We start from the raw sequence: 23105 nt of genomic DNA, 5'->3' as shown, positions 1-23105 counted from the left end.
TGCAGTCCATGGGGTCGCTAGGAGTTGGACACGACTGAGCGACTTCCCTTTCACTTTCCACTTCCATGAATTGGAGAAGGAAATGGCAACCCATTCCAGTATTCTTGCCTGGAGAATCCCAGGGATGGAGGAACCTGGTGGGCTGCCGTCTATGGGGTTGCACAGAATCGGACACGACTGACGTGACGTAGCAGTAGCAGCCAACTAGAGTGAGCCAAATTCACCATGCCCATTCATCTTTATATTATCTGTACTTTCAGAACAGCCCATAGAGCTGAAAATATTTACTGTCTATCTCTTTACCGGAAATTTGCTGACTGCTACTATAGGGCATTAGGTCTCACTAGATCCAGATTTTGTCACACGGTTCCTCAAAACCTTTCTTATTGGAAAATTTTGCCATGACTTAAGTTTAACAGCGTGACTGGTAGAGATATAATGCAAGCTGCATATATAATTTTTCTCATAGCCACTTAAAAAATTAATTTTTTATAGAATACTTAGAACATAAAATTTACCATCCTAACCATTTTTGAGTGTACAATTAGTTCAGTGACCTTAAATACATTCATATTGTTGTGCAGCCATCACCACCATCCATCTCTAGAATTCTTTTCATCTTAAACCGAAACCCTGTACCTATAAACAATAGTTCTCCATTATCCCATCCTGCCAGCCTCTGGCAAGAACCATTCTGCTTTTTGTCTCTATGAATTTGACTACTTAGGTTTCTCGTAAGAGTGGAATCATAATATTGGTCCTTTTGTGACTGCCTTATTTCACTTAGCATAGTGTCCTTAAGTTTCATTCATGTTTCAGCATGTGAGAGAATTTCCTTCTTTAAGGCTGAAGGATACTCCATTGTATGGGTATATTATGTTATGTATATATCCCATTTTGTCTATCCATTCAGCTGTCAGGGTCACTTGGGTTGTTTCTGTCTTTTGGGTTTGTAATTGTAATATATATTTTTTAACTTAGTATATCTTAAGTATTATTTCAACATGTAACTGATATTTTAAAAATTAAGATACTTTTCTGTTTCATACCAGGTATTCAAGATGTGGTGTGTATTTTACAGGCACAGCATATCTTAATTTGAACTAGCCACATTTCAAGTGTTGAGTAGCCACTTTAGTTAGAGACTTCAGAATTCTATAGCATAGCTAATAAGGTCTTCATGCTTTGTTTCCTACAATTGTCCCTGGTCATTCACTGCATTTCAGCTGTTTTTAAGTCTTTTCCTCCAGCTATCACTAGCTCTTTGTCCTTTTGAGTTTTTGCTAATGCTGCTAATGACAGTAACATAATATTTACTACAGGCTTATTATACTAAGGCATATTGCCTTAATACTTTTTAAAGTTTCACAACTTTATGGTGAAAGTACTATTGTTACCTGTTATTTAAAAATAAACCAAGACTCAGGTTAGAAAAGTGGTTAAATGTATACACTTGTTATATGGTGAGCCTAGGTTGAAATCCAGTGACTGACTCTGGAGTCCACACCTTCAAGATGCCTTGACTTTTCTCTGGTTGGCTTTTCAGCCTTTAGCTTTATATAAGTATTAGTTCATTGAAGTTTGCTTGGACTTGCCACTGTAAATTAGATCAGTGACTATAATCTCTGATACCATTTTGTGATTAAATGGACTTATCCTTCCCTCCCCATACTGTAAGAATTTACAAAGATAGGGGCTGTTTTGCTTACCTCTTAATCCCATGGTACCTGCCTAGTATTGTACTTGGCACACATTGAGTAATGCAAATATTTATAGAGTGAATGAGCAAATAGTGTGTTAAAGATTTTTTTTTTGCAGTGTTTTGTGCTTAGTTGGGAATATTTTAACTGTGATTTGCTTAGAAGAATGTGACGTTTAGTCTTACTTTATTCAAGTGTCCAATAGCATTATTTATTTAGAAAAATATTTATCTTATTTTTTGGTTGTGCTTGGTCTTCAGTGGTGCACTTGGGCTTTCTCTAGTTGCAGAGAGCGGGGCCTGCTCTCTAGTTGTGGGTGTGCAGGGCTTCTCATTGTGGTGGCTTCTCTTGTGGAGCACAGGTTTGAGGCTTATGGGCTTCAGTAGTTGCAGCATTTGGGCTCTAGTTGTGATGCACGGGCTTAGATGCTTCACAGCAGCATGTGGAATCTTCCCAGATCAGGACTCCAACATATTCCCTGCATTGGCAACTGGATTCTTAGCCATTGTATCACCAAGGAAGTCCCAATGGCATTATTTTAGTTGTTTCTCTAGCTGAGCAACTTCCACTGTAAAAAAAAGAAAATCCCTTTAAAATTAGAATTGGGAGGTTTTTCAAGAGACTAATGTTGCTATCTCCAAATCTACTTGATGCAAAACTTACTGAGTTAGCATATCAGATTCCGTTTATTATAGGTATAAACAATATATATATGTGCATCTATTTTGCAAATAATTTTCATCACCAGAAGATAAGAGCTCTGGTTTGTTCTAGGTAAATTTATGCTGTTCTGAGTGAGTTTGATATCCCGTAGATATGACTACCTAGACTGCTTGATTTATGGATTAAACAACTAATGTGTAGATTTATAGACTGGTATGAGGTCTTCTGTTAGATTTTTTTTTTTTTCATAGCCTTTAAGACTCTCTCTAGTTTTTATAAAGAGTATGGCTTTATTAGTTTTAAAAATACAGACTGCAAGGAAAATGAAATACATCATGCATTCTGTTTAGGAAATTTCAAATGAGAAAAGTGTGAAATAAAACATATATGTGTATGGCTGAGTCCCTTTGTTGTTCATCTGAAACAGTCACAAAATTGTTAATTGGCTATACCATAATACAAAACTCAAAAAAAAATTTTTTTAAAGGAAAACCCATCCTTAAGTGTGTATCTAATTCTGTTCAGAAAAATACTGATATATTTACCCATATGTAATTTTCTACTTATTCCTGTTAAGCAGATAGATCATTACCCACACTTTTACCTTATTCTTTATTTGTATCTTCACAGTCTTTCTATGTTGGCATATGAAGAGCTAACTCATCCCACTGTTATTTATTGATTATTTGTATTTATTAGGTTGGTGCAAGTGTAATTGTGGTTTTGAACTATTAATTTTAATCATTATAACTAGGTTCAAGCACATCTTTATTAATCAAAATTGGAAACATTACAGTGAATACATTTTTGCCAACGAGAAATAAGTTTGTTTTTTCCTGTAGTGTAAAAATCTGTGCTTTAGGATTTGATGAACTTTTGAAAAGTATTTTCTGCCTCCTGTTGGTTGTGGAAGCATTTTGCCCGCAAAAAATTGTCAATACTTGAAGTGGTAGTCAGTTAGCAAGAGGTCAGGTAAACATAGCTAGTGAAGCAAAACTTCGTAGCCCAGTTTGTTCAACTTTTGAAGCATTGATTGTGCAGTGGGCTGTCAGGCATTGTCGTGGAGGGGAATTGGGTCCTTTCTGTTGATCAGTGCTGGCTGTAGGCATTGCAGTTTTCAGTGCATCTCATTAATTTGCTGAGCATACATACTTCTCAGATGTAACGGTTTCACTGGAATTCAGTAAACTAGTGGATCAGACCAGCAACAGGCCACCAAACAGTGAGCATGACCTTGTTTTGGTGCAAGTTTGGCTTTGGAAGTGCTTTGGAGCTTCTTCTTGGTCCAAGCTCTGAGCTGGTCATTGCTGGTTATTATATAAAATCCACTTTTTGTCACATGTCACAATCTGATTGAGAAATTGCTCTTCATTGCTGCATACAATAAAAGATGACGACACTTAAAAACGACGATTTTTTTGATTTACCGTCAGCTCATGAGGCCCCCACTTACTGAGATTTTTCACCTTTCCTATTTGCTTCTAATGCCCAAGACCATAGAATGGTCGAAGTTGAGTTCTTCAACAATTTCTCACGTAGTTGTTAGAGGACCAGCTTTGATGATTGCTCTCAATTGGTTGTAGTCAACTGAGACCAACTGATGGCTGGCCACTCCTCTCATCTTCAAGGCTCCTGTCTTCTTGAACCACCACTGCACTGTACATTCGTTAGCAGTTCCTGGGCCAAATGCATTGTTGTTGCGACTTGTCTCTGCTGCTTTGCAATTCATTTTGAACTCATAAAATTGCTCGATTTGCTTTTTGTCATTTCCATAGTCTAAAATAAAGTTCACAACAGGTAATATTGCTAGCAAAAAACAAGCTAGAAATGCACATTTAAGTGAGGTATAACATAACCACATTTAAGAATGTATTCCAGAATCAAATGGCAAAGTTTGATGCAAAGCCACAATTATTTTTGCACCAGCCTAATGCATAATATTAATATTTTTGAAGAAGGGGAAAGGGTATTGTCATTAGGAATATTGTGGTCTGCATTTTGGAGAAAGCATTAACCTTGGAATACAGCTTTACACCTCTGAGCCTCACTGGCCATATTCTTAACATGTGATTAAATACCTGCTTTACTAGATTATTTGAAGGATTTCATGAAACAGTATGTGAAAGTACCTAACTCAGAGTTTATATACTTGTTAATTGTACACTTGTTAATTATACACTTGAATTGGCTTCTTTCCTCTCGATCTTTTTGTTTGCCAGGAAATTGAGTCTTAATTTTTTGTAGTAGAAGAAAGCTCAGTTTGCTAGCATGTGAAAGTGAAACATTTAGTTTGTAGTTATTTATAAACTGCATTTATTTAAACATACAGTTTTTAAGAGTTTCCATTGATAATGCACTGTAACATTTTCGACTGTTCAGATTTATATTTATAAAAAGGTGCCCTTTTCTCATATAGCTGCTTATGTTTCTGTAGTTTATCTTATGCCCGACATCTTAATGTAAGATTTATGCACTGTTTTTTTAATGAGGGTATTTTAAGGTTACTCAGACCTCAGGCAAACGTATTTTTTACATTTTTTGTTTTTTTTTTTTTGAGAGATATAAGCAGTACTGAATAAAAAACTGATTAAAAAGTAGAGACTCTCAAAGGAACTGTGACTTAAAAATACTGAAGTAGCAAATATTTGAATGCAGTATGTTATTCACACAACTATTAGAAAATTCTTATTAAATGCTATTAATACGTGGTTCTGCAGGAAATGAAATTAAAGTGTTTTAATCTTTAGTTTTGGGGATTTTATTTTGAGCTTGCAAGATTTTTCTGTTTTTTTTTTTTTGTAAGGATATTTAATATAAGCAGAGACTGGCTATTCAAAAGTAAATTTGGATTGTGGGATATTGGTAAGGGATGACTGTTTCATAAAAGGATATTAACTCAATATTTTAAAGAGTTTATAGTTCAGAGTTTATCCTCACACAGTTAGGTTAGAAATATTTAAGTGTTTGCCTGAGTGTATTATGCCCAGATATATTACATTCATCACTTAATTGTCCCATTAGTCCTGCAGAATAATTATAATCTCCATTTTAGTGATAGAAAATTGAGGCTCAGAGACAGGTAACATCTTAGAAGTCATACAACTAGTAAGTGGCAAAAATAAGATTTGAATTCAGGTCTAACTTGTCTCATAAACATTCTTTCCTAATATGGTAATGCTTTGTCTCCACCCTACCCCACCATGTTTGTGTTTCTCATTTTCTTCCCCTAAACAAATCAGGAACAGGGAATAAATGAAGTAGCTGAGATTTGAACAGATGAGATTTGTGTCATAAAAGTTGATACTATATTAAATCTTAGATTTTTTCATTTCATACAGCATTCTATTTTATGTAGCCTTCTAATTCTTGATTATTTATTTGCCTCTTCTCCCTCAGATTAAAAATAGCAAATTTAGGGGGAAGAGAGTATGCTGTAAAGATAAGAATGTACTGGAAGATAAAAGGCAAATATAAGACAGTTTGAGAGTCTGGAACAGTATTTCTATATTGTAGGACAGCAGCTGATACTGTACCAGTAACTAACTCAGTATTGTCAGAAAGTTAAATTGTATTTGGTAGAATGGAAAGCAGTTTTGGTTTTCACATAGGCGTGAACATTAGCTGGATAATCCACTGATGTGAAACACCTTTCTTCGGATGATGTTGAGAAAATGAGAAGGCTACCAAATGTTTTGTAGATGGCTGAGTTGATTTCAGATCATTAAATACCTTACTTTGAAGTATGTTGAAATTTTGATTCTTGAGATTCTTGAGAATGTGTATAGTAGTTTTCACTTTTGAACTTTTAGCCTGTTGGAAATTTCTGTAGGTTGTCAAGAGCAAGACCAGAGTAGGAAACTTACATTTAAAAGAAATACATATCCTTAGAAACTCATTCCAGTATGTTCATTTTGAACTGGTGGTGGCCACATGAGCGGAAGGACAAAAATAAGCATATCTATCAAGGTAGTATAGAAATAACTAAAGGAAATTATGAAAATCCTTTTTGGTTAGGATTCTTCCCTAGATATATGGAAGCATTTTATATAATTTGTTGCAGTAAATTTTATGTTTCTACAGAAGAATATTGTCTGGGCTGCCTCCTGTCTAAAGCTGCTTTGAATTTTTAAGAATGCTAATCAAAGGATTCGTCTCCAAAGATATTTAAGCAGCTCATACAGCTCAATATCAGAAAAACAGCCCAGTCAAAAAATGGGCAGAACACCTAAACGGAGATTTCTCTAAAGAAGACATACAGATGGCCAATAAACATGAAAAGATGCTCCACATTGCTAATTACTACGGAAGTGCAAATCAAAACTACTATGAGGCATCACCCTGCACCAATCAGAATGGCCATCATAAAATCTACAAACAGTAAATGCTGGAGAGGATGTGTTGTTGGTGGGAATGTAAACTGATACAGCAATTATGGAGAACAATGTGGAGATTGCTTTAAAAACCTGGAATAGATCTACCATATGACCCAGTAATCCTGCTACTGGGCATACACCCTGAGAAAACCACAATTGTATAAGACACATGTACCCCAATGTTCATTGCAACAATATTTACAATAGCCAGGTCATGGATACAACCTAGATGTCCATAGACAGATGAATGGATAAAAAGTTGTGGTACATACATACAATGGAATATTTCTTAGTCATAAGAAGAAACAAATTTGAGTCAGTGGTATTAATGAGGTGGATGAACACCTTACAGAGTGAAATTGTCAGAGAAAAATATCGTATATTAACGCATATATATGGAATTTAGGAAAATAGTACTGATGAACCTATTTGCAGGGAAAGGATGGAGACATAGATGTAGAGAATGGGCTTGTGGACATAGCAGAGGAAGGAGAGTGTGGGAAGAATGGAGAAGGTAGCATCGACATATATACACTATCATGTGTCAAATAGATAGCTAACGGAAGTGTGTGTTTGAGTGTGTGTGTGTCTGTGTGTGTGTGTCTGTGTGTGTGTGTGTTAGTCGTGTCCGACTCTTTGCGACACCATGGACTGTAGCTGGCCAGGCTCCTCTGTCCGTGAGATTCTCCAGGCAAGAATACTGGAGTGGGTTGCCATTTCCTTCTCCAGGGGATCTTTCTGACCCAGAGATCGAAGCTGGGTCTCCTGCGTTGCAGACAGATTCTTTACTGTCTGAGCTACAGGGAAGTCTAGTAGCTAATGGAAAGTTGCTGTATAACACAAGGAGCCCATCTTGGCACTCTGTGATGACGTAGAACGGTACGATGGGGCAGGGAGGGGAGGCTTATGAAGGAGGGGATATGCATGCACACATGTGCTAAGTTAATTCTGTTGTATTTGACTCTCTGCAACCCTGTGGACCATAGTTTGCCAGGCTCCTCTGTCCATGGGATTCTCCAAGGAAAAGACTACTGGAGTGGGTTGCCGTGCTCTCCTCCAGGGGATTTTCCTGACCCAGGGATCGAATCTGCCTCTCTTATGCCTCCTACATTGGCAGGTGGGTTCTTTACCACTGGAGCCACCTGGGAAGCCAATGTATAATTAGGACTGATTTTCGCTGTTGTACCGCAGAAAACACAACATAGTAAGGCAGTTTTCTTCCAATTAAAAAATAAATTAAAAAATCCAACTTGATGCTCTTGATTTAAAGTTAAATTTTTCACTTAATGCAGAATTTTGAGCATTCCATGTCAATAAATACAGAATTGCATTATTCTAAAAAAGATTGCTAATTTTTTTCCTCTAAGTCAGTACTACTTAGTTTCTGATTTTTTTCCTTGTGTTCAATAAAAATATAATAGATAAAACAGATAAGTTCAAATATTAGAGATCAAATTGGAAAATTTGAAGCCACTGTAAACTATTTCCTCTACCTTTTGTAGAGTGCAGAATAGAAGTTTAAGGATGTATGAAGTACATGCAGGATTTTTGGCTCTTCTGTAAAAATATAACGTCATATTTGGATTAAAATTTTCTAAAATGTAGCTTATTTGGGAAACTAGAGCATATCTGATTTGGTATAATTAAAATTAAGATTTACTCGTTTTTGTTTTCAGTGGAGTGGCAGGCAGCTGAGAGTTATTGTTATACTTTGTTTTTGTAAAGTTTGTTCCAAGCTTTGAATAATTTACTCAGAGTAAACTAATGTTAGTCTGTTTGGGAGTAGTTCTAATTACCTAAATTGTTTGACATCAGTTATTTGAAATTTAAAATTTATTTTTATAAGAATTGGTTATAATAGGTAGTCACATTACACAGTTTCTCTTTGTACCTTACCTCTATCATAATGCTTTCCGATCTTCAACATGAAGTGCTATAAATTCTTATTTTGAATTTCCTTAGGTGCCCCTCAGAACCGAGAGTTTCATGAAGCTAGAAGATTCTAGTATCAGTGATGTTAATTTTCAACAATGCTGTAATTCTTTAGGAGAAAGTGATTTCTTTGAGTCTGTAAGGACTTTGGTTTCTTGAGATTTTTGTGAAGATTGAATGAGACGATGTGGGGATGTGGTTCGAGGCATGATGTAGCTGCTTAGTAAAATAATGATGGGTATAAGTGCATTTTGAACTGTGTGCCACTAAGATTTTAGCCCTTTGCATCTAGGCTATCAGAGAAGCCCCTAGTATGTCCAGAGAGCCAAACTATCCTTCCCAACATTGACAATTCATGGTTAGTAGGATTCTAGCCCTTAAATATTACTAAGGGCTCAACTAAAGCATTCACTACCATTTTATGATAGAAGCTTTTAAGTTGTGGCTGTTTTGGGATACCAGGTCTCAACTGTCTGTGCTTAATTATGCTCATGGATGACCATCTCTTATTCTTGGGTGATCATCTGTGTTGTGATTTCTGTGTCTCATAGCCACTCTGGTCTGCTACCTGAAACTAGAATTTTTAGACAAACTTTATTTTTAAGGTTTTTATTGAAGTATAGTTGATTTACAATGTGTTAATTTCAGGTGTACAGCAAAGTGAATGAGCTATACATATACATATATATATATCTCCACTCTTTTTTTAGTTTTTTAAGTCCATTGAGCAGAGTTCCCTGTGCTGTTCAGTAGATTTTTATTTCAATAATTCTATTTATTTATTTTTGGTTGTGCTCAGTCTTTATTGCTGTGCAGGCTTTTTTCTCTAGTTGCAGCCAGTGGGGTCTTGTCTCTAGTTATGATGTGTGGGCTTCTCGTTGTGTTGGCTTCAATAGTGGAGCCATATAGGCTTAGTTGTGACTCGTGGGCCTTAGGGTGTGCAGGCTTCAGTAGTTGGCAGTTCCTGGGCTCTACAGCACAGGCGCAGTATTTGTGACAACATAGATTGAGTTGCTCCACGGCATGTGAGATCTTCTTGGACCAGGGATTGAACCCACGTCTTCTGCATTGGTAGGTGGATTCTTTACCTCTTAAGTCAACAGGGAATCCCTGTAACAGTTTTTATATTGGACTATTCAGTGGATATATCACTAGTTCTACTTTGTTTTTTACTTATTCATTTTTTAAAGCCATTTTGTATTGGGGTATATATAGTTGATTAATGGATGGAAGTTTGGGGGAGAATGGATACGTGTGTGTGTGTGGCTGAATCCCTCTGCTGTGTGCCTAAATCTGTTACAGTATTTTTACTTTTTTATTTTTTACATTTTGCTGCGCTGGGTCTTCATTGTGGTGCATGGGACTTCTCTTGTTGTGAATCATGGACTCTATAGAGTGTGCGTGTTCACTGATTGCAGCACACAGACTTCTTTATTTGCAGTGTGCAGGTTTGGTTGCCCTGTGGCATGTGGGATTTTAGTTCCCCAACCAGGGATTGAACCCGCATCCCCTGCATTGGAAGACAGATTCTTAACTGCTGGACCACCAGGGAAGTCCCATGTCAGAGGTTTTAAAGTTACCCAATTATTATTTTAGGATTAGTCCCCTTCCTTTGTTTTTTGGCTATTTAGATTTCATTTTTGTGCAGTTCTTATTTCAGTCTATTGACTGGTTTTCAGTTGGGTTGTATTTTACTGGTTGGCAGGCTTTCTGTATAAAATCTGGGTTTCAGGGTCTCTGTTGGTTTTTGGTATTGTAGATATTTTCACTCTGTTGCTTAACATTTTACTCTGTTAATGATAGTTTAATTTATTGTGGCTTTTTTATGGCTAAATTTTTTTGTGTCCTGTCTGGGAAATCTTTTCCAGTTGAACTAGTATTTCACTGATTTACCTTTTTAATGCTGTTTAATTGCATGGTAGGGCTTACTATGTGGCTCAGTGGTATAGAATCTGCCTGCCAGACAGGAGATATGGACTCAGTTTGTTTCAGGATCTTCCCCTGGAGAAGGGTATGGCAACCCACTCCAGTATTCTTGTTTGGAAAATCCCATGGAAAGAGGACCCTGGTGGGTGGCAGTCCTTGGGGTTGCAAAAGAGTCAGACATGACTTAGTGGCTAAATAACAACAACTCCATGGTTCTGTTTACTTTGTGTGTGGAGTGCATGCTTTAAAAGATTTAAACCTCTTGAAATATGTTGACATGCTTTATGGCCCAGTATTATTATTGTTGTTTAATTGCTGAAAAGTGAAAGTGAAATTGCTCAGTTGTGTCCGACTCTTTGTGACCCCATGGACTGTAACCTACCAGTCTCCTCAGTCAATGGCATCCCACTCCAGTACTCTTGTCTGGAAAAGTCCCATGGACGGAGGAGCCTGGTAGGCTGCAGTCCATGGGGTCGCTAAGAGTCGGGCACGACTGAAGCGACTTAGCAGTAGCAACTTAGTAGCAAGTTCCTCTGTCCATAGCATTTCCCAGGCAAGAATATTGGAGTGAGTGGCAATTTCCTTCTCCAGGGAATCTTCCTGACCCAGGGATTGAACCTGTGTCTCCTGTATTGGCAGAGGATTCTTTACCTCTGAGCCACCGGGGAGGCCAGTAGCCCAGTATGTAAGTTTGTAAATGTACTAGAAAAGAACACTTATTCTGTGGTTGTTGGATACAGTGTTTTATATATGCCAGTTGAGTCATCAGTTAATTAAGTTGTTCAGATCTTTTTTTTCTTTTTGTCTGTTTTATTCTATCAGTTACTGAGGTAAATGTGCTATAAAATATGTTTCTGTACTTTTGGATTAGTTTAATTTTCTCTGTAGTTCTATTTTATTTTTGCTTTATGTATTTTGAAGCTGTATTATGATATACATGTACATTTAAAGTTTTCTTGTGAATTGAACACTTTCTAATGTTGAAATGTCCTAGTAGCTTTTGTATTGTATTAAAGTTTGCTTTGTTCTGGGAACTATTCAGTGTCCTGTGATAGACCATAATAGAAAAGAATTTGAAAAAGAATGTGTGTATATATTTATATATTTACACACAATATGTATAATTGAGTCTCTGCTGAACAGCAGTAATTAACACAACATTGTAAATCAACTACACTTCAATTGTAAAAATAAAATTGTCAAGTCTCATTAACTTTATTTGGTTAGTTTTTGCATAGCCTATCTTTACCCATTCTTTTTTTTTTCTTCCCTTAGTAATTTATGTGTATCTTTTTTTAAGCAACATGAAATTGGGTTTTTAGATACAGTCTGGCAATTTTGTCTTTGTCACATGTTGTCTGTTATGTAATTATTGATACATTTGCTTTACATTTCCCGTTTTACCATTGATTTCTGTTTTTCCTGTCTCTTCGATGTTGCTTTTTTCTCTTTTGATTTGTCTTATTCCAGCTATTCGCCCTCCCCCTTTTCCAGTTGCCCCTTTTATTAGGTTGGTAGATGTATGCTGTTTATGTTGTTTAGTAGTTGTCCCAGAGAATACCATATGCATCTTATAAAATGTCTAAATCAGTAAGTACTTGCACTTCTTTGCTGTTATTACAAGAACCTGAGAACAATTGAGCACTGTTTATATCTGCCTGCAGACTATATTTGAACCCTCCTCCTTCCTTCCTCCTTTGTCCTCTTCTTTTCCTCCTTCTAACACAAGACATTGTTAATACTTTATAAAGTCAGTTTTTATTTTGATTTATTCTTTCCATTGTTTTATTCCTTCACTTAGGAGAGGTTCATTTTTGTCTGTCTGAGGAACTCATTAACATTTCCTGTAGTCTTTATATGCTGGGTAACAAATTCTCTGTTTTTGTGTGTCAGAAAATGTCTATTTTGATTTCATTTTGGGGGAATTTGCACTGGATATGAAATTTTAGATTGCCAGTTACTCTTCCCGCTTTAAAATTTTTCTGAATTTTAAAATCATGGGTAACTTTATTCTTCACTTAAAAATAAATGAAAAAAAAATCATGGGTAATTTTAAATACTTAAAGAAGTAGAGATAATAGTAAGTTGACTCCCCATGAATCCTTCACCCAGATTTGACAGTTAATCTTAGAGCCAGCCTTGTTTTAGGTGTACTTAACCTCAAGGCTCCTCTCAGTTCCATTACCTGACTCATCTCTCACGGCCTTGAATATTTTAGCATGTATCTCTAAAAGATAAGGACCCTCTTTTAAAAAACAGAGTACATTATCCTGCCTTACCAATTAATACTGGCTAAATTGCATCAATCCAGAATTTCCCCATTGTCTCAAAATGACTTTTTAAGTGTAATGATAGCATGAATTTACTATATATTTTTGCCTTTTTAAAAAAAGACTTTTTAGAGCAGTTTCAGGTTTATAGTAACTTGAGCAGGAAATATGGAGTTCCCATACTCCATGGGGCTCCCCCCACACACACACACACACTTGAATCTCCCCATCAATATCCCACCCTGGGATGGTACATTTGGTATAATTGACGGACCTACATTGACGCATCCTTATCATTCAAAATTCTTAGTTTAAGACTCACTCTTGGTGTTTTGACAAGTGTATATAGTGTATATGCTCTGCCTCTACCCTAACTCCTGGCAACCACTGATCCATTTACTGTCTCCATAGTTTTCTCCTTTCCAGAATATTGTCTAGTTGGAATTATACAGTATGTAGCCTTTTAGATTGGCTTATTTGACTTAGTATGCATTTAAGGTTCCTCCATGGTTCTTTTGATGGTTTTATGGCTTATTTCTTTCTATTGCTAAATAATATCCCTTTGTCTGGGTGTACCATGGTTTATTTATTCACCTGTGGAACAATTTCTTGGTTGCTTCCAAGCTTTGACATTAATGAATAAAGCTGTCATATACACCTGTGAGCAGGTTTTGTTTGTCCATAAGTTCTCAACTCCTTTGGGTAAATACCAGGGAGAGGGTCCTTGTTGGACCAAATGGTAAGACTTATGTTTAGTTTTGTAAGAAATTGCTAAACTCTTCCCAAGTGGCTATACCGTTTTGTATTCCCATCAGCAATGAATGAGAGTTCTTGTTTCATTTCCTTGCCAGTATTTGATGATATTTCTGTTTTAGTTTGGCCATCCTAATAGTTATATAGTGCTCTCTTCTTGTTTTAATTGGCAGTTTCCTAATGGCCTATGATACAAATATACTTCTTTGCCATCTGTGTATCTTCTTTGGTGAGATATCTGTTAAAATTTTTGCCTGGTTTTTAAATTGTGTTCAGTTTGTTTTTTTTTTTTAAACCTTTATTTATTTATTTTTGTCTGCACTGGGCCTTTGTTGCTGTGCATGGGCTTTCTCTAGTTGAGTTGAGCTTGGGCTACTTGTCAGTTGTGGTGCATAGGCTTCTTGTAGTGACTTCTCTTGTGGATAACAGGCTGTAGGTGCACGGGCTTCAGTTGTTGTGGTGCCTAGCCTCAGTAGTTGCGGCCCACAGGCTCTAGATGCTGGTCTCGGTAGTTGTGGCACACAAGCTCAGCTGTCCCTTGACATGTGGGATCCTCCCAGATCAGGGATCAAACCTGTGAACCCCACATTGACAGACTCTCAACCTCTGGATCACCAGAGAATTACTTTAAATAACAGTCCTTTATCAGATGATCATTTCTAAGTGTTTTCTCCCAGTCTGGCTTTTCCCATTCCCTTGCAAAACATTTCTGTTTCAAGTGAGATGCAAATAAAGCTCATATGTTGCAAGTAACTGATCAGTGTCCTATTTTTTCCTCTTTTGTACTAATTATGCATTTGTTTTTCCTGCCATGTTGCATTGGCAGGAGGTTTCAATATGATGTTGAATAGAGAGCAGACAACCCCCTTTTTTTCCTTTAAAGTTTGTTTTTATTGTGGTAAAAGTCACATGATGTAAAACATAGCATTTTAACCATGTTTAATGGTACAGTTCAGTGGCACTAAGTACATTCACATTGTTGGACAACTGTCACCATCATCCATCCCCCCAGTTTTTCACCTTCCTAAACTGAAACTCTGTCTCCATTAAGCTTTTAACTCCCCATTGCCCCTCCATGCTTCCCGGCCCCTGGCATCTAGCAGTTAATTCTCTGACTCTGATAATTTGTCTGTTCTAGGTATCTTGTATAAGTGGAATCAATTATTTGGAGAGCAGACATCCTTGCTTTGTTACTGGGCTTAGAGGGAAAACGTTCAATTGGTCACCATTATTACTCCAAAGAGTAGATATTTTGTAGATGTACTTTATCAGGTCTAAGTAGTTTCCTTTTATTCCTGATTTCCTGGGAATTTTCTTAGAAATGAATGCTTTCTAATGCTTTTTTGTTATTGATTGTTAAGATGGTGTGGATTTTCTTTTCCTTTTATCAATATGGTGAATTATATTGGTTTTTCAAATGTTGAAATTTCTAGGGTAAACCTCACTTGGTCATTAAGAATTATTCTTGTTCTATATTGCTGGATTTAACTTGGTGGTATATTATGGAGCATTTCTGTCTGTATTCATGAGGAATATTGGTCTGTGGTTTTTCTTTTCTAGTTTTGGTTATCAGGGTAATATTGCCCTCATGAAATTAATTGAAATTGTTTCCTTTTCTATTTTCAGAAGAGAGTGTGTGAGTTCTAGTAGCTTGAATCTTTGAAGATACCGGTCCATCCAAGTTATCAAACACCTTGCATGGAGAGTTTTTCTTGAGCTTTTCTGGTGGCTCAGTCATAAAGAATCTGCCTGCCTGTGCAGGAGACTTGGGTTCCATCCCTGGATCGGGAAGATCCCTTGGAGAAGGAAATGGTTCATGGTATCGTAAAAGAGTTGGACATGATTTAGCAGCTAAACAACAACAATAAGGAATAAGGAATTTTCCTTATTATCCTTTTAATTGTGAGGTCTGTAGTCATTTCCTTTTCTTATTCCTGATATTGCTAATTTATATCTTCTGGCTTTTTTTTGGCCTTTGTATCTAGATTCTAATCAATTTTACTGATATTTTGAGAGATGTTTTTCTTATTTTTCTGTTTTTGATTTCTGCTATTTTTTGGGGGGGGGTTCATTTGTTGTTTTTCTGTTTTCTAAAGGTTGAAACTTGAGGCTGCTCATTTGTGACCTTTCTTAAATTTATGTCTTTAACGCTATAAATTTTTCTAGGTCTTGCTGTAGCTGCATCTTACAAATTTTGACATTGTAGCTTCATTTTTGTTCAGTTGAAAATATTTTTTTAATTGTTCTTCAAGACTTTCTTAATTGTTCTTCAAGACTTTCTTTTTGACCCTGACTTATTTGGAAGTGTTTTGTTTAATGTGAAAACGGTTCAGGTATCTCTCTGTTACCGATTTCTACTGTTATTCCATTAGTGTCAGAGAATGTACTTACATGGTTTCAAACTTACAATTAGTAACATTTCCAAGGTTTGTTTTAAGACCCAGTTTATGATTTTATCTTGGTTGAGTGTCCCATGTTTACTTAAAGGTTTCATTTTCATCTGTAGGTTCCTTTCTGCTTTTTCCTGTTAGCAAGTTATTTGTTAAGGACACCTTTTTTGTTGTTGATTTTAGTGACTGTTTCCTTTTAATGTCACTTACTATGTTCATTAATCGCCTGCAAATTTGGGGGAAATTTATTAGACCTAGAGCACTGTCCATCAGAACCATCTGATCACCTGGGAAGCTTGTTAAACATAGATTAAAAAAAAAAACAACAACAAAAACCCATAGCTTGCTGGGCTTCGTCCCCAGAGTTTCTGATTTGACTGGGTCCTGAGAATTTGCATTTCTATCAAATTAACCTGATAATGGTGAAAGTTGCTCATCTGGGGGACAGCACTTTGAGAAGTACAGCTCTAGAACAGTTGCTCAATCTCGTTATTGTTGACATTTGGGGTTTTAAAATCCTTTGTTGAGGCTGAGCTGTGTGTTGTAGGTTATTTAGCATTTTCCATCTCTACCCACTAGTGGTCCTTAACCCATGTTGTGACAACCAAAAATGTCCTCAAATATTGCCAGATGCTCCCCAGGGCAGATAGAGACCTCCACTCACTTTGGGAACCACTGCCTTGGATAACTATCTAGTGAAAACCCTTAAGTCCTTATCTCTAAGTTCTTTTGTTTTAGCCTAGTTAGATTTTCCTTGGAAACATTGTATATTATTATCTTTATGCTTGGATGTTTAAAGTCCAGATGCCAGTATTCCCTTTGATAGCTGTGAGGGGAATGGGGAAAGGCTAAGCATCTAGTATGTCTCTGTTGACTTAATCTTCTTGTTTTAGTGTTGTACTCCTGTTCTCGGTGTGTCTAGTATGTTCTTTAGTCTAGAGACCCTGTTCCCCTTCCAGAGGAAAAAAAATCCTTCCTTCTTTTTGTTGGGTTTGGGGAGGGACGATTGCTTGCTTAGCATGCAGTGAAGATATGTCTGCTTTGTCTTTCAAATCCTCTATTTTAGTCCTTCAGCATCTGTCACCTTATACCCTGTTCTCAGCCCCTGGTGGTACCATATTGAGTCTTCTAGGAATTCTGTAGATTGTGGGGATAGATTATGGGGATTGTATTAGCTTGGTTTTCTGTATTGCCAGTTGAGGATTCAGTTCTCCTGGGTCCATTGGATGTTTAGGATCAAAACTTTGTTCTAGTTAAAACCAAAAGGTCTCTATTTCTTCTATTTTATGAGTTGCTGCCTTGAAATGTTTCTTCCTCCAGATCGTATTCTGATTAAGAGACATATCTAGAATATATAAAGAATTTTTATAGCTCAGTAATAGAAAGGCAAATAACCCAATTAAAAAATGGGCAAAGGATGTGAATAAAGTTCTCCAAAGATATAAATATAAGCACATGAAAAGATGCTCAATGTCATTAGTTGTCAGGGGAATGCAAATAAAAACTACAGCACATCTACTAGGGTGGCTATTGAAAACAAATTAGGTAATAAATATTGGTGACAGTGTGGAGAGATTAGAACCTTATACACTGCTGGTAGGATTGTACAATTGTAATAGCCATTAAATACTTAGGATCACAGTCTGATGGTTCCTCAAGTGATGAAGAATTAACAGTAATTTAATTCTGCACCTGAGTATATACCCAAGAGAAATGCAATTATATGTCCACAGAAAAACTTGTACATAAACGCTTGTTGTTGTTTAGTCACTATGTCATGTCTGACTCTTTCAGGACCCCATGGACTGTATGTAGCCTGCCAGCCTTCTCTGTCCATGAGATTTCCCAGGCAAGAATATTGGAGTGGATTGCTGTTTTCTTTCTCCAGGGGATCTTCCCCGCTCAGTTTATAGCAACATTATTCATAATAGCCCAAAGGTGGAAACAGCCCAAGTGTCCATCAATTGATGGATAAACAAAATGTTGTATATTCATACAATAGAATGTTTAGCCATAAAAAGAGATGAAGTATTGATACATACCACAACATGAATGCACCTTTCAAATGTGTTAAGTGAAATCGCCAAGTGCTAACCACTGGACCGCCAGGGAACTCCCCAATTAGTGGTTTCTTATGGTTTGGAGTGATGAGGGGATAGGGAGGTCATAACTAAAAGGTATTGGTTTCTTTTTGAGAACATGAAAATCTCAAAATTGACCATGGTGATGGTTGAATGAAATCTGTGAATATACTAAAAAGCCATTGTACACCAGAAATGGGTGACTGAAGTGACTTAGCACAGAGTATAGTTAATCTGAGTTCATTTGCCCAGTCGTGTCTGGCTCTTTGTGACCCCATGAACCATAGCATGCTAGGCCTCCCTGTCCATCACCAACTCCTGGAGTCCACCCAAACCCATGTCCATTGAGTCGGTGATGCCATCCAACCATCTCATCCTCTGTTGTCCCCTTCTCCTCCTGTCTTCAGTCTTTCCCAGCATCAAGGTCTTTTCAGATGAGTCAGCTCTTCGCATGAAGTGGCCAAAGTATTGCAGTTTCAGCTTCAACATCAGTCCTTCCTTTAGGATGGACTGATCTCCTTTAGGATGGACTGGTTGGATCTCCTTGCAGTCCAAGGTACTCTCAAGAGTCTTCTCCCACACCACAGTTCAAAAGCATCAATTCCTCTGCACTCAGCTTTCTTTATAGTCCAACTCTCACATCCATATATAACTACTGGAAAAACCATAGCCTTGACTAGATGGACCTTTGTTGGCAAAGTAATGTCTCTGCTTTTTAATATGCTGTCTAGATTGGTCATAACTTTCCTTCCAAGGAGTAAGTGTCTTTTAATTTCATGGCTGCAATCATCATCTGCAGTGATTTTGGAGCCCAGAAAAATAAAATCAGTCACTGTTTCCCCATCTGTTTGCCATGAAGTGATGTGACTGGATGCCATGAATTTAGTTTTCTGAATGTTGACCTTTACGCCAACTTTTTCACTCTCCTCTTTCACTTTCATCAAGAGGCTCTTTAGTTCTTCTTTACTTTCTGCCATAAGGGTGGTGTCATCTGCATATCTGAGGTTATTGATATTTCTCTCAGCAATCTTGATTCCAGCTTGTGCTTCCTCTAGCCCAGTGTTTCTCATGATGTATTCTGCATGTAAGTTAAATAAGCAGGGTGATAATATACAGCCTTGACATACTCCTTTTGCTCTTTGGAACCAGTCTGTTGTTCCATGTCCAGTTCTAACTGTTGCTTCCTGACCTGCATACAGATTTCTCAAGAGGCAGGTTAGGTGGTCTGGTATTCCCATTTCTTTCAGAATTTTCCACAGTTGATTGTGATCCACACAGTCAAAGGCTTTGGCATCATCAGTAAAACAGAAATAGATGTTTTTCTGGAACTCTCTTGCTTTTTCGATGATCAGCGGATGTTGGCAGTTTGATCTCTGGTTCCTCTACTTTTTCTAAAACCAGCTTGAAGGTCTAGAAGTTCATAGTTCTTTTATTGCTGAAGCCTGGATTGGAGAATTTTAAACATCACTTTACTAGCGTGTGAGATGAGTGCAGTTGTGCGGTAATTTGAGCATTCTTTGGAATTGCCTTTCTTTGGGATTGGAATGAAACTGACCTTTTCCAGTCCTGTGGCCACTGCTGAGTTTTCCAAATTTGTTGGCATATTGAGTGCAGCACTTTCACAGCGTCATCTTTCAGGATTTGAAGTAATGGAATTCCATCACCTCCACTAGCTTTGTTCTTAGTGAGGCTTTCTAAGGCCCACTTGACTTCACATTCCAGGGTGTCTGGCTCTAGGTGAGTGATTACACCATTGTGATTATCTGGGTCGTGAAGATCTTTTTTGTACAATTCTTCTGTATATTCTTGCCACCTCTTTTTTAATATTTTCTGCATCTTTTATTTAGGTCTCTACCATTTCTGTCCTTTATCGAGCCCATCTTTGCATGAAATGTTCCCTTGGTAGCTCTGATTTTCTTGGAGAGATCTCTAGTCTTTCCCATTCTATTGTTTTCCTCTATTTCTTTGCATTGATTGCTAAGGAAGGCTTTCTTGTCTCTCCTTGCTATTCTTTGGAACTCTGCATTCAAATGGGTATATCTTTTCTTTTCTCTTTTGCTTTTAATCTGAGTAGATTGGTTCTTAAAATCAGACCTAGATTTCAAGCTTGAAAAAGAAAAGTGAAAGTGAAGTTGCTCAGTCGTATCTGACTCTTTCTGACCCCATGGACTGTAGCCTGCTAGGCTTCTCCATCCATGGGATTCTCCAGGAAAGGATACTGGAGTGGGTTGCCCATTCCTTCTCCAGGGGATCTTTGCAACACAGGGATCGAACCCGGGTGTCTGCACTGTAGGCAGACTCTTTACCATCTGAGCCACCAGGGGCTCCAGTTTCAAGCTTAACTTGACAGTTGATTAGCTGTCACTGTGAGAGGAGCATATTGAACCCCCCTCTGTTTCTATATCTGAAATAGGATTAAAAGTCATCTTCAGTTACTGAGGTTTAAAGAGCTGGCCTTGTAGCAGCTACTGTTTATTAAACCACCTTAGATACCTGATGCTTGAATTTTACATACATTCTCATTCGGTTCTTGTAAAACTATGTGCTAGGCATATTACCTTATTATTATTTGTAACAGCTGCCAAAGAGAGAAATGAAATGCTTAATAATATGAGAATGGTTAATTCATGATTGGACTTAATCTTTTTATATAGACTATTGTGCTAATGGTGCTTTAGCAAACATTTTCCTATTTTAAAATTGCTTATCTTATATAAAAGGGTTATATATCATATATTTTCAAAGGAAGGATAGTTCAGATGGTACAGGTCTGAAATATTTACTCAGTATAATTTCACATTATATTTATGATTTTTAAATAACAGTTACATTGAGTGTTATAACTTGGTTATGGAAAATTTCATTTATACACAAAGGTAGAATGTGATGAATTTTGGTTCACCTCTCTTTGACAGTGATTGACATATGATCTATCTTGCTTTATGTTTGTATTCCTCTACATCTCCCCTCCTACCCCTGGAAGAAAATGTTAGATAATATTTAATGTGTCTTTCCACTTATTGTGACAACCCGAAATACCCCTTATATTTCCAAAACATGGCCTTGATGATAATGTTATTGTCTATTGAGACCCATTTCTGTAGGGCATTGTAGTATGATGGGATTCTTTGAATTTCTTTACCCACCCTGAGATTTTCTGACTTCAGCAGTGGAATAAAACCTAAGTGCATAGGTGATTTTGGTGAAAGTGTGAGAAACTTACCTAGCATAGAATAAGTAAACTTTTCTTATTTTGGTTTGGCCAGAAAGTTTGTTCTGGCTTTTCTGCAAGATATTATGGAAAAACTCAAATGAACTCAAAAGTCCAGTAGTATGACACACTCTCCTGTTGTATGTTTCTGCATTTTATTCCCCTCCCTGGGAAGCCTTTTTTGAGGTTTTCTTGGCTTCTTCCTAATTACGTTTTACGAAAACTTTCTCTAACTATCCTTTGTGTTTCCTCTGTACTTTGTGGTTTACTTGACTGCTCGCCTTTCGGGAGGAATTTTTACTTTCTGTTTCTGCATCATGTGTGTGTTCTCGTGTTCAGTTGCTCACTTGTGTCTGACTCTTTGTGACCCTGTTGATTGTAGCCCACCAGGCTCCTCTGTCAATGAGATTTCCCAGCAAGAATACTGGAGTGGGTTGCCATTTCCTTCTCCAGGGATTTTTGCGGACCAAGACTCGAACACACATCTCCTGCATTGGCAGGTGTACTTTTTACCACTGAGCTATAGGGCAAGCCTGTATCTGCATGATACTGCTTGTTAATAGATGTTGAATGAAAGAGGTGGGGAATGAAGTCAGTATAAGTGAGTGAGTGAAGTCGCTCAGTAGTGTCCGACTCTTTGCGACCTCATGGACTGTAGCCTGTCAGGCTCCTCCATCCATGGGATTTTCCAGGCAAGAGTGCTGGAGTGGATTGCCATTTCCTTCTCCGGGGTATCTTCCTGACCTAGGAATCGAACCCAGGTCTCCCGCATTGCAGGCAGACGCTTTACCGTCTGAGCCACCAGGGAAGACTCCAAAGTCAGTATAATAGGCCAGTAATCAGGCCAATAATGAGGTTGGCTTTCTCAATATTCAAGTAGAAAGGAACAGAATTTGAGATGGAAATCTGAGGAAAGGAATATTGTAAACTTGGTAAGAGCTAGGTGTAGCTTGAACTACATTTAGTACCATTGATGTAAAATTGAATAAGGCTGTGACAAAGAAGTGGTTTATTAGGCCTTGAATATAGGATATATGCATCTGTAATAAAACATTTGCATTAGAGATGGGTGAAATGGTAATACTCATTTCCCACTAAGATCAAGATACAGACACAGAAAGGATATGTCTTCATATTGTTTGAGTTATTGTAGTATCTGTAATTGGGGGCTTTTTGAAGTACTTCTTCTAGAAACTAGACTAGCTGATGCTATGTAAACATCTATAATACATATTTATTTTATTCTTACTTAGTTCAAGGAAGAAATCTCTAAACGTTTCAAATCACATACCGACCAACTTGTGTTGATATTTGCTGGAAAAATTTTAAAAGATCAAGATACTTTGAGTCAGCATGGAATTCACGATGGACTTACTGTTCACCTTGTCATCAAAACACAAAACAGGTAAGTTTTTAGAAACATGTTAGCTGTAAACCATGAATAAATGTTTATAATTCCCTTTTAAAAATAACTAGTCTTGCCGTTAAATGATTGCTGTCATTAATGTGTAAATAGATTAAAATTCATTGATTTACTGCTGTTGATAACCAGATGTTTTTAAAAAAGCCAGTATGATTCAGTAATGCTAATACTTAAACAGTTGAATATTTTAACATGTTCATCATCATCATTATATTACTTGAATTACAGAATAAGCAAATTAATGTTTTGAGCTATGTTTTTTGGTCTCAGATTTTTGGACAAAGCTTAGAGATGTGACTCATCTTCTTTGCAAACCACAAATTAGTAACCATATTTCATTAAATCTAAGGCACTATTCAGTTCTTTAGAGTTACTTTTATTTG

General features: G+C 37.1%; 1 protein-coding gene across 2 annotated transcripts in view; it reads left to right on the top strand.

Annotated features, from left to right (window-relative positions):
* The window catches only part of UBQLN1 (ubiquilin 1), a 55404-nt gene that overhangs the window by 8765 nt on the left and 23534 nt on the right, over nt 1-23105 (top strand). For both annotated transcript variants that reach the window (XM_040244469.1, XM_040244474.1), the window contains exon 2: nt 22553-22704. In XM_040244469.1, coding sequence (XP_040100403.1) covers nt 22553-22704 — 152 coding nt within the window. The remainder of the gene's footprint in view (nt 1-22552; nt 22705-23105) is intronic.

Source organism: Oryx dammah, unplaced genomic scaffold (genome assembly GCF_014754425.2).
Source record: "Oryx dammah isolate SB20612 unplaced genomic scaffold, SCBI_Odam_1.1 HiC_scaffold_1, whole genome shotgun sequence".
In the NCBI taxonomy this organism is placed as follows: domain Eukaryota; kingdom Metazoa; phylum Chordata; class Mammalia; order Artiodactyla; family Bovidae; genus Oryx; species Oryx dammah.
Note: the sequence above shows the minus strand (reverse complement) of the source record. Positions and strands in the feature narration are given on the sequence as shown.